Source organism: Emydura macquarii, unplaced genomic scaffold, assembly GCF_026122565.2.
Source record: "Emydura macquarii macquarii isolate MOO-44397 ecotype Brisbane River unplaced genomic scaffold, CSIRO-AGI_Emac_v2 contig_3343, whole genome shotgun sequence".
Lineage (NCBI taxonomy): Eukaryota > Metazoa > Chordata > Testudines > Chelidae > Emydura > Emydura macquarii.
The window spans coordinates 3,077,411-3,089,816 of record NW_027133480.1 but is presented as its reverse complement, the minus strand read 5'-3'; the positions used below and the strand labels follow the sequence as shown (position 1 = coordinate 3,089,816).

Sequence of the window (12,406 nt, the reverse complement as noted above, 5' to 3'; positions counted from 1 at the left end):
CTTTTGTCTTCAAACAGTAGTGAATATTCATGCTCTTAAAACTAGGAAAATGATGAATACCCAAAGCAGAATCAGTCTGTACAGAGCTCTGTACTATACTTGGAAGTTTATGTAGAAAATTTAGAAGTGGTCATGGGCTTTGAAAAGTGTGCGTCTTGGAAGTCAACTGGCAATTCCCAACCAACAAAATATTCCTGCTTGATATTCCTTTGACTGACTAATTTTAAACACTGATCAACCTCACTCCTTTTTCATACATGTTCTCCATTTTGAATCACTGCAGAAACAGAACAAGCAACAAAATTAAAGTATTGTATAGGAGTTTCCCTCCAGAGCAGCAGGAATCCTGCTAAAAGTGACATATGTTCTGTAAAGGAAAGGAGTAATTTAAGACTCTTCCAGGAACAAAATTCCCTATACTGAGAATATGGCACAACAGTGGATAAAATAAGTAAACAAATTCATTGCTCAAGTATGTCCTATATCACCTGCTCTGAAGACACAGGAGCTGCAATACAAATCCAAAATCCTACTTCTGACTTGAATATACAGTATCACTATAATCACACTATAATCTGGACTACCAAAGCACATATTCATGTTTATTAAGGAATGCCATGAAGAATAAAGAACATTGGATATATGGTTTGGTATGCTTCCTCCAGCATTGTCAATAACTGATACTTCAGCTGTTTGGGAAGGAGGGGGCATTTGTGGAGAAAATATCCCAAAGTCTTCTGAAATCCAAGTCTTTCAGGTATTCTGATTTATGAAGTTAGCTGGATATACCACAAATAAAACCTGTCCTGTACTCCAGTGGCATGTACTTTGATAGAATATTTTTCAAACTGTGTAAATATTTTTGGACTTCTTGATTTTCTACACATCTTAAAGCTTTTTATGTCTTCCAATAGCCTGCACAGTCTTTGGCTAGTTAGAAAATATATTTGTATAATATGATACTAGGTTAGCACATATGCTATTAATATGAAAAATACTGTTAAAATACTGTTTAAATTAGCTTCTTGAATAAATGGGAAGGGACTGGGGGGAATTACGTTTCAGTAACAGGGACTCACCAAACGCACAAATCATTGGGGGAGACGGGGCTGGCTGTGAACAAAGCTCTTGGCTTAATTTATTTTCAAGCAAATGTTAGTGTTTGTGAAAAGTTCCCAGTACAATCATCTCTCTAGCCACAAAACTGGTAGAGAACCTAATGCCTTGGTAACCTACTTCAACTGTGACCTGGAGGACTGAATGATTGAGACTCCATTCCCATTCAGTGTTTGGCCTCATCTACTTAGAATTACAACAATAAGTTGTATTTGTAACATGGTGACCCATCTTCTACGAACTGTACTGAAACCAGAGACCCATTTCACTTATACCCTCCAAAAACTATCAAATGGTAACAGTCTCACCAAAACTGGGCTAGATTCCAACAAAAGACTTTATTGTTTATATATTAAATTTGAAAAATGCCAGCGCATTTTGGATTCTAACACATATGTGAAAACAGTCCCTGCCCCAAAGAATCTACAGTATAAGAGCAGACATGACAAGGGAAAGCTACTACATACTGGGGGTGGAAGGTAGCAGAGAAAGGGAAGGGAAATTGTAAGATAAGAATTACGAAATAAGGTCATGCAGTTACTTAGTAGTTATACACATTTTATAACCAGACATAATGTATGTGTCTAAAGCTACATGTACAGGCAGCCCAAACCATTAAAATGGTCTCCCAGGGAAGAGTGCCTTCTTACTCATGTCTCCTATTACCACATCCTCCCTCACCATCCGGTCAATCCATCACCCCGTCTTCTTCACCAGTCAATCAATCCCCTCACATTTCACGTCCTGTCCTCCATCACCATCCAAATACTTCACTCTTCACTGAAATGTCAAAGTCAATTATCTGATGAATATTTCACACCACATGATTTCTGACCATCATAAACCTCAAGGACTTTGAAATTTGCTTCTACTCCTCCCCCTCTGTCATGGGCCAAGGGGTCTGCTTTATTCCTCTTGCTATTAGACACCAACATGGGGAGGTTATCACAGATGACCAGCAATGTAACAGGAAAATGTCAGGTAACAGTTATTTCTTAGAGGCCCAGAGCATGAAGAGCTTGCTGAACTGCTCTGCTGGTGCGGTAGCTAGGGCTGTTGCTGGTGCAGCTTCTGGCTTGTTCTGGCAGCAACCTCATCTACTCTGACTATAGTGACCGAGAATTATTAAGCATTTAATATCATAGTTCCAGATGTGTAAGCAGAGAATGGCCATGCTTGAGTTCTCTTCATACAGCTCTGCTGGTACAGCAGTTTTGGCTGCTGCTGGTATAGTTGCTGACTCCCATTAACCATCCAGTCTCTCCTGATTTGTGAAGCTTGGATCACTACCTTTAACAGAGATCAGTGGTCCTAGATGGTATTATCATCACTTACTTCAGTCTGAGGGACACTCAAGTTCAATGTGAACATAAGAAGTTTTATGCATATACTATCATGCGTCCTTTTCAAAATTATTTTATTCTAAGATTATTTTGTGGGCTAATTTTTTGCCCTTTAATTTCCTTCTACGTGGTAGTATATTTTGCATTCAAGTTGTTCCATTTTGACCCTTCTTCCTGTTTCTAGACGTTTTCCTATTTCTAATATTCCTGCACTTACATGCCAGAGTCATGTTAGTATGAAAGATACATGTAATTTATTTTATTAGCCATCTGCTAAATTTGCCTCCTAATATACTCAATGGTCTGTGAACCATTGGAAGCTGTTACTCTCAGGCAGGCACTCTACATGTGAAAACATGTATACTGCTTCAGAATATTTGTGAGTGTGTGTATGCTGGGTTTAACCAATCAGTTTACTAAAAAACCTGAAAACAGGAAAAAGCAATTACTCCACACATTTAGGACACCATTTTCACAGCATAGTGCTACAGGAGTACATATAATTCACGTAACTATGGAACACCAGTATACTCGTGCAGTTTAAGGAGCAGCAACAATGGCACAGCCCTTTCAAAATGTTGAGCCTTAAAGACTAATGCACTCTGAATAGGTTCATTTTTATTTTGAAAAGTCAGTTTCCTACTCCTCTTATGAATAATTATAACAACTATTTCCCCTACAATTTTTCCCTAGCTCCTTTCCTCAATATTTTAGCAACAAAAGAAATTTTTCAGAATAACCACTAAATACCTGAGAACTATGGGTTAAGAATGGAAAGTCAGATAGTCACTGAAATACACAGTACACTTTAAAATAAAAGTGTCATAATTAAGGTTAAGATTTTGTCATGGTTATTTTTTAGTAAAAGTCATGGACAGGTCACGGGCAATACACAAAAATTCATGGAAGCCGCAACCTGTCTGTGACTTCTGCTAAAAATAATGGGGGAGGAAGAGGGCAGTGTGCTGACCAAATGCCCGACAAGGGAGGACGAGAGCCCTAGCCCCACTGCCAGAAGGAGAGGGTGCAGCAATCATGGGGAGCTGCTCTGGGTCCTCCGACAAGCGTTGTGACTCCCTGCTCCAGGGTCACCCGTGGTGGCTTTGATGTCCACCCCAGTCGTAGATGTCGTCTCTGGGTCTGCTGCCAAGGCAGGTCAGGGCTGTGGGATCCTTGGTGGAGGCTAGGAGCTGTGGGAGGCCAACGGGGCTTTGGGGTCGGCAGCTCAGAGCCGGGGGTCCCCGTTGCCCACAATGGCAGACAGCAGTGGACTCTGCTGGTGGCAGTAGCTTGGAGCTGAGACCCCTGCAGTGGTTGAGAGCCGCCCCTCCACCCCCCAGAGTTCCAGGACTCTCATCACCTGTGGTGGCTGAGAACTCCAGGATCTCTGCAGCCCCGCAAAGCTGAAGAGGATAATTTCACGGAGGTTTCTGGAAGTCACGGAATCCATGACTTCCGTGACCTCTGGGACAAAATCTTATCTTTAGTCATAATACATTTTTCTTTTCATAGGACATACACTTTTAAGGTGACTTTATTTGGGAGGGGGGGGGTTGTATGATAAATAGACTTACTCAGCATTGCAAGGTATGCAAGGCAAAAAAGCCACACACAAAAATTCCTACTACTCTATGTTCTGATCACTAAGTTCAGACTTTATTCATTTTTCAATGTGCCATCTTTACCACCAAGAAAAGTCCACAGTAGATAAAAAGGAGCACAGCCTTCTAGAAAGTTGCAAGTCCCTGTTACTTTTCTTTCCTAACTGGCTTCTTTTTATAATCATTTCATACACAAAAAGAATTATGTTTGTTAAATCTGTAATATTTTGTTGCCCAGAAAACAGATACATTAAAAAGTATACTGTCAGGTTTAATTTTCTTTAAAATCCTTGTCAGTATTAGTAAAACTCTCTTAAATAATCAAGACTGACCATATTTTTTAAATTAAAAAGTTACTTTTCTTCATTCATGCTGCGGTAGTTTCATATAAATTGGGCAGCGAAATTAGACTGCTTTTTTTTAATAGCCCATTTTACTTGATATACCAATACAAGTCTGTCTTTGCAAACACTGGGGGGGCATTTAAATCCAAAAACAATTCTTCATTGCTCAGGTATAGTTTCATAAACACAACATTTATTACTATTAAAGATTTGTAAAACTTTTAACAAAAGAACCCATCAAACCTAAACTTGGGACTCAAATCATTTAGCAGCTTCCTTTTAAGCTATACTGGTTAAATTCATTCACCCTACTTCATCACTAAAAAACCATCTAAATGAAGAGAAGAACTTTGCTTCTCTCCCCTTGGGCCATTAGAACTTTGACAAAACTGAGGAGATGATTAGGAAGGAAGGACAGGACAACAGTTAGTTGCTCACTATGTTAACTTATCTCACCAAGAAGCAACACTTTGATCTATACTACAGCATTCTAGAAAGAAAGGCAATGCCGTACTTTGAATGAACAAGTTGATAATCCATAAAATAACCACTTGAACCTGTCTTTCATTGGACCACTAACTGCAAAGTGGAATGAAAATATGGGTGCATAGTATAGTGTGAATGTATTTAATTTCGGATTTGTGAAAGGTATTAAAAGGTCCAGTTCACTCAAATTCCTTGACACAAAATTCCATTACAGAAATGCAAAAGTGACAATTTCATATTTTAAAAATTACAATCCAAGCCAATTACATTAATGCTCTTTTAAATTACAAATTACAAGTTTCCATCTTCGTTTCTCCATGATCTATCACCTGCACTAACTGTCAATTAGCATTTTCTTACATAGTCTAAATCTGCTTGTCCTTGTAGTGGAATAGTTTTAATTGGTTACAGCCTTCACTACCTTCTGCAATGAGGACAAATCTGACTGGCAGAGGTCTAGAGACAGTGAATACTGTGACCATGTAATGATTCCCAGGGCTTTGCTTACCATGCTGTGTGAAGAGGTCACTGTAAACTATTTCAATCAAACAGTACAGCTTCTGAATTGTGAGCCGGCCCATTGGAACATTTAGGATGAAATCTGTAAACAGCTTGCTATACGCAAACCGGCAATTAAGAAAAGGAATATGTTAATTTCTCAAAAGTATATGAAAATAAATGTCTACAGCTAGAAAATAAATTGACCGGTTAATTCAGTAAACATTGGGAGGAAGAGGCCAGAGGAGGACCAAATCCTTTTATACATAGAGTGAGGAATTATACAAAGGCAATTCAGTGTACAGAATTAGTTTAAATTTCTTTGACCAATATGTTTATTTCTACTCCTCATTTTCCTCCCTCACTCTACTACAGATGAACAAGGCTCTACCCATGTAACAGCATACAGTTTTTCTATTTTTCATTTCGGCTTATGTATTTCAAAGTTGACATGAGGTGTAGAGGCAATGCTCATAGACAATAAAATCATAAATATGAGTTATTGTAAATGCAAAAGCCTGCTACTCAGATAGGCGAAGAAGCATGATAGCAAGGATCCTTATCTGAACAGCTGCAATTTTCCTCAATAGGGGCAGAACTGATATTGAATTAGAAAAATGTATAGACTTTGGGAACAGAAGGGACCATTACAACCATTGGTTGATGAACTTCATAAATTCATAAGGCCCTTGAACTTGACCCAGTAGTTCCTGCATCATGCCCTATAACTTCTGGTTGAGCTAAGCATGTCTCTTAGGAAGACATCCACTCTTGATTAAAAGACTTGATGGAAAATTTACAACATCCTTTAGTGAGATAGTGCAGTGGTTGATATTTCACTTTTGGACAAATTTTTCAATACTTTTTGCTACCACACATCTTTCAAAAATGACTTAGTCTCAGAACTTTATACTTGCTGTATATCCTAGGACTCAAGGCCCTAGAAGACCTAATGGAAAAAGATATACAGAGGTATGCAGAGTAGGTAATGGAAAGTTGTACTCTAGTTTCTGGGTGAAATGAAAACTTACAGCAATAATTATGACTTTTTGTACAGAGTATTTCCAGACTGAAAGTTCGCTTTTAAATTATAGCCTTCTAATTTTCCAGCCTCCAAGCAGTTATTTTTTAAAAATTAACTCTGAATTTCCACATTTATTTTTTATCATCACTTGAGTGTTCTCCTCTTAACCCCCCTCAATAAAATGACAGAATATACAACGGAACACAATGTACAAGAGTCTGTTCAACCAAAATATCTAAACTAAATAGATTACCATAGGTTTTTTTCTTAACACATTAGATGTCCTACTCAAATCTTAGTTATCTGATTTTTTTAAAACAAATTTTCCCCTTTTCCTCTTTTGTAAAAGGGGTCCATGGAGCGATGACATAACTAGCATGCAATAAACTATAACAAAGCTATTATTATTCAAATCAGTTGAGGTACAGAGTGATGCACCAAACACATGAACTAGAAGTCTGATATCACTCACATGATTTACCATTTTTGGCATCCCATTATATGATCTTTACAAGACAGGCTTGCAAATTTGTCAAGAAAAAAAAATAACAGGCATCCCTACCACACATTTTATTTAGAAATAAAAATATTTCTGTATATGCCTCAAGATGGCTGGAGCAAAGAATTTTGATCAAAGTGCAATATCATAGATGATGATTTCTTGTCCTAGGGATTCAAGTTACCAATATAGCAATAAAAATGTATATATAATATTGTGCATTAAATGATTATACACAAATTCAAACACAAAAATGTAGATCTCGACAACAGGAAGTACACAGTACACTCACTTTATTAACATTACTTACCTAAGTTCTTTTGGGTCAAATACCAATTTCACATCATTGACAATAGTTGGCAAGTATTTAAGTGCAGCCCCCTAAAAATTAAAAACAAACCAATCAATTTAGTGTAAACAACAGTTTGACATTTACCACAATGTAAAGTTATTATGCAGAATTCACTGAAAGGAGGAGAAATTAAAAATAAGAGAGTTGTACAATATAACAAGACGGACCATTTAAACAGAAACTACTTGAATTAGAAAAGAAGCAAATTCCTTTTACCAGTATATGGTGGAATGGTTCCCCCCAGGAGAAGGAACAGATTAAGAGATTTGCCAATGCAACAATAATGAAAAAAATTAGGAAAACAATATGAAGTCCCTCAATCTTGCAGAAATCCAGAGGCATCATTAGACAACTGAACTATATCAACTGGATCACCCTTGTCTACATGCTTGTTGACATTATCTGGCTATACCTAAAGGAGATACTTAATATGGATTTAATCAGGCCGCAACTTTATTATTAGATGTTTGGGGATTTCCTGGAAGATAAAAGTGTACAGTGCAGGCAAATCCATGATCATTCAAACAACTCCTCAGGGCTTCCACCAGCCCCCCTTCATTTTCCATCCAGGTCCCCCAGCCAAACCATGGCTGGGACCTTACCATCTATCTCCCCTCGTAGGAGGGTTAAGGTGAGCTACAAGGAAAGGGGGGTTGGCTCCCTAGTGTACCAATCATAAGAACCCCAAACCTCCCCACCCCTCTCATTCCATTCCTTTAACCGGCACCTCCTTTTTAAATACTTTACCAGGCCATTTACCTCATCTCTGGATCCCTTCCCTATAGAGTACCTGCACTGAACATCCGCCTCACACTTACAAAATAAACTGCAACATATAGCCTGCCCCCTTTCCTCCTCACCATAGTAAATCCCCCCTGAAACCCACTGTGGGGAAGGCGAAAAACCTTTACTCAACCTAGGCTAATCTGGTGGTGAGGGAAAAATTCCTTCCCAGCCTTCCTAAAATGGAGCGACTAACGCAATGCCCAGAGCAGGTCCTGACCAAGCTGCCTCATCTACTGCATGGAGAAAGGGCTTCTAATGCCTAAACCTGCCACTTTTAAAGCCTTCTGAATTTATGTTCCCAGAGAATGATTCAGCATCCCCAATGTTAACCCCCCCCTTTTCCTCCCATTATCCTCAGAACCTGTCTGACCACATCAGTGTCAATAAAAATTTCTTTGTTATGACAGTTTCCACAACCCTAAAATCTGGCACTGTCTACAGCATTCTTTGACCTTATCATCAACCACCACCCTCTCACCTTTTCTTTCACAATGAAGTGATTGACGAGCAAGGCCTCTCTCTTTCTATTATCTATCACACAGTAAGGTAGGCCTCAAATCCCTGGCTACACTATGAAAATTGTTCTTCTTGTTGTAACTTCCCTTCACCCTCTAATAAAGTTCTTGCTCCCTCTTCATTTTCCCTAAACTTTGGATACTGTCAATCATTTCCACACTCCATACCACATTACTAGTAATAGATATAAATATTAAATAAATTATAAACAGTGCTTTTTTAGTTGTCAATAATTTAATTATTTTGGGGTTCTCTCCAGCTCTTCTTGAGTAACTTTCTCCCAAGATCAGCAGCCACTAATTTATTTACAATGTCACATTATCAATAATCTAAATCCAATAATTAAAATGAACATCCAACCATATTAGCATTACAATAAAAATTGTGTGTCACTGAAAAGGTAAACTGACCTTCCCTTACCCCTTTGGTCACTGAATCACTGAAAGTATTCAGCTCTCTTTCTGGCTCACAATATATTAGTTAATAAATACTCAATTTAATTAATTATATTATGGTTCAAATCCTTTTAGTGGCACCAAAATTCATAACCACTAACTCTATATAAATCTTAATTTAAAGTTATTCCTTCTTTTGTCTTTTTCCCTTGGCCACACACACAGATTAAATATAGTGTCTTGTAATATTTATGTACACATCGTAGATTACTGTGTACAAGTAACACTGGCTACCCCTCTGGAACATCTCAACATTTAAAGTGCTACAGAACTCTCGTTGGTTAGTTCCAGTATCATTGCAAAATCTAACTATATCAAAAAAATGTTTTGCACAGTTCAAATAAAAATAAACACAACTGTTAAGTCAAGTGAAACTAATCAGAAAAAAACAGAAGGTCACTGAAATATTTAGGCTCAGATTAGGCAAGTTCTGCTTTGCGTCAAACCAAGACCTTTCTTCTCACCGGACAAAGAATTTCCTCCCTCTCCCTACCTTTATCTTCATTTATCTCCTTCTAACCTGTAAGATGGATAAATAATAAATATTTACAGAAGGAACAAAAAGAGGTTAGGTGAATGCACAGTCAGGAATAGGTATCAGGTGTTCTCAGTCCCCTCTGCTGACATCATCTTTTCAAGTGCCCAAAAAGATGACACACGCCTCACAAAACAAGTGCAGACATGGATCCTTGCTCCAGAAAGTGTAAGAATTCAAATTCAACATAATGGAGCAAGTCGGGTGTCAACCAGATAAAAAAGGGTGTGAAAAAAAGGGGAAGCACATAGATGAATTTTTCAAATTAGACATCTCTAAAATAATATTCAAATTATACACACAGTATATATGAAATATTTGCATCATATAGTATCAAAAACTATTCACCCAATTAGACTGTTAGATTGACTGAAGACAATAGCTAATTTTTTGAATTTATCATCAAATAGTGAAATGTCAATCATTTCAATATGTTGTCAGTTTCCAAGGTATCAGTAGGAGTTTTCACACACACACACAAAATTATACATACACAGACTCAATATTAGTTATATTATGTTAAAAGAATCTTAGGATTGCAAAATCAAGCACTGAAAAGTTAGAAGATGCTAGACTTAAGGTTGCCTGTGGAACTTTAACTCTATCTCTTTGGGCACATACACTATGAATGAGGACTTTCGTTTTCACTTTTTACCAATTTTGACCCAAATTTCCCAGGTTTTACAGAAGTTATGATATGGTTTTTACTGATTTTCATCCTTATTTTAGAAGGGCTAGAACTTCCCAGACCCAGCTCCCCACTCTGGAAGGAAAGATGGCAACTCGATAGCTGTGGGAGGTTACCGTTGGTACCGTGGAACCCCCAATCTCCAAGTTGCCGAGCTGACCTCTCTCTTTCTGGAGCAGAGAACCAGGTTAAAAGTACTATAATGACTCAAACACTGGCATATGTACTGTTGTCAATTCCGCGCCCACCACATACACATTAAAGGTCTAGAAGGCACAACATAAAAGGCAAAATTGAAAAAATTGGGTTTGTTTAGTCTGGATAAGCGAAGACTGAGTGGGGACATGGTAACAGTCTTCAAGTACATAAAAGGTTGCTATAAAGAGAAGGGTGACATATTGTTCTCCTTATCCACTGAGGACAGACAAGAAGTAATGGGCTTTAATTGCTGCAAGGGAGATTTAGGTTACACATTAGGAAACACTTCCTAGCTGTAAGGCAGTTAAGCACTGGAACAAAATACCTAAGGAGATTATGGAATCTCTGTCACTGGAGGTTTTAATAAGAGTTTAGACAATCACCTGTCAGGCACTGTCTGTGTCAGTGAAGGGAATTGGGCAAGATGACCTAATGAGGCCCTTTGCAGTCTTAGGCCTGGTCTACACTGCAAAGGTAGGTCAACGGAATGTGGCTTCCGTTGACCACATAATGTATGCATCTTCACTGGCTGGTCAGTTCCATCAACTTAAATCGTGGGAAAATTCGACTTAATAAAACCACCTCTGCAAGTAGTGTAGTGCTGAAATCGAATTGTATGGGTCAAATGAGCAGCAGTGTAGGTGAAGCGCAGTTAAATCAATGTAATTGGCCTCCATGAATTATACCACAATGCTCTGTTGTGACCTCTATGCACATTCGCACTCTGCTGCACTGCACTCACATACACATGGAACAGCCCCTCCTCTCAAGCCCCAAGAAATTTTGAATTCCCATGTCCTGTTTTGTCAGCGTGGAGAGAGCTTGCCAGCAGAACTGATCATGGCAACTGCACACCCCAGATTGGAGTCGACCTGAGGTCTTGGATCTCATTGGTCTGTGGGGCAAAGATCTGTTCTGGCTCAGCTCCGAGCCAGCAAAAGGAATTTAGATATTTGCTAAAAGATATCACACGGCATGCTGGAAAAGGGGCACAGGAGGGACGCGTAGCAGTGCTGCGTTAAAATCAAAGAGCTGAGGCTGGCATATCAGAAAACTCGGGAGGCGAACAGTCATTCTGGCATGTCACCAAAGACATGCCGCTTTTATGAGACACTGCATGTGATTCTCGGTGGTGACCTCATCATGCAGTGTAAATATCTCAGGGGAATCCAGGATGAACGAGGCTGACTCTGTGAATGAGGAGGAGAAGGAAAACAGGGGCCAGGCGACTGGGGAATCCATTCTCCCTGAAAGCCAGGAGCTGTTTGTAATCCCGGAACAGCCCAGGCAAACACAGGACAGTGTGAGTGACTGAGATGCCAGAGAAGACATAACTGTTGAGTACGTACTGCAAATCTCATTTCTGTGGTTATCTCCCCAGTCCAGCTTCTTGTCATAATGGGGAAAAAACTGAGTGTGGTGGTGCAGATGGACTTCCTTATTGTTAGTTCACCTAAGCAAAGGGTTCACCCCAGAAAAGAATGTTTATGTGCACAGGGATGCTCCGAGAATCCTCCATGGATATCTCCAGGAAACTTTCATTTAGGTACTCTGTGATCCTTTGCAGAAGGTTTCTGGGGAGAGCAGCCTTATTTCTTCCACCACAATAGGACACTTTCCCTCCACCACTCTCTTACTAATTGTGCAGGCATCATCACGGAACACAGCATAGCAGCATACGGGCCAGGCCTGTAGCCAGATGCTTGCAGTAAATCCTCCCTTTCTGCCTCTGTTACACTCTCAGGAGACTGATATCATTCATGGTCACCTAGAGAAGATGGCGCAAATTTGCAATACCCGCTCCATACAATCGTTTTTTCCCCCCCCCTCTGCTATGGAAGGTTTTTTGGGGTACATAAACCACAAGTTCCAAGACAGCACATAGTTGTGATGGAGTCTTAGGGGTCCCGATACGTGTGCCAACATATGGTTTTGCCAGGGGAATTTCACCAGAACCCGCCACAC

The 12,406-nt window shown here is 39.2% G+C and overlaps 1 protein-coding gene across 4 annotated transcripts in view; it reads right to left on the bottom strand.

Annotated features, from left to right (window-relative positions):
* The window catches only part of DOCK1 (dedicator of cytokinesis 1), a 525,973-nt gene that overhangs the window by 367,581 nt on the left and 145,986 nt on the right, over positions 1-12,406 (bottom strand). For all 4 annotated transcript variants that reach the window (XM_067533435.1, XM_067533436.1, XM_067533437.1 and 1 more), the window contains exons 24-25: positions 7,222-7,292; positions 5,399-5,505 (exon numbers count right to left, since the gene is read on the bottom strand). In XM_067533435.1, the coding sequence (XP_067389536.1) occupies positions 5,399-5,505; positions 7,222-7,292 (178 nt within the window). The remainder of the gene's footprint in view (positions 1-5,398; positions 5,506-7,221; positions 7,293-12,406) is intronic.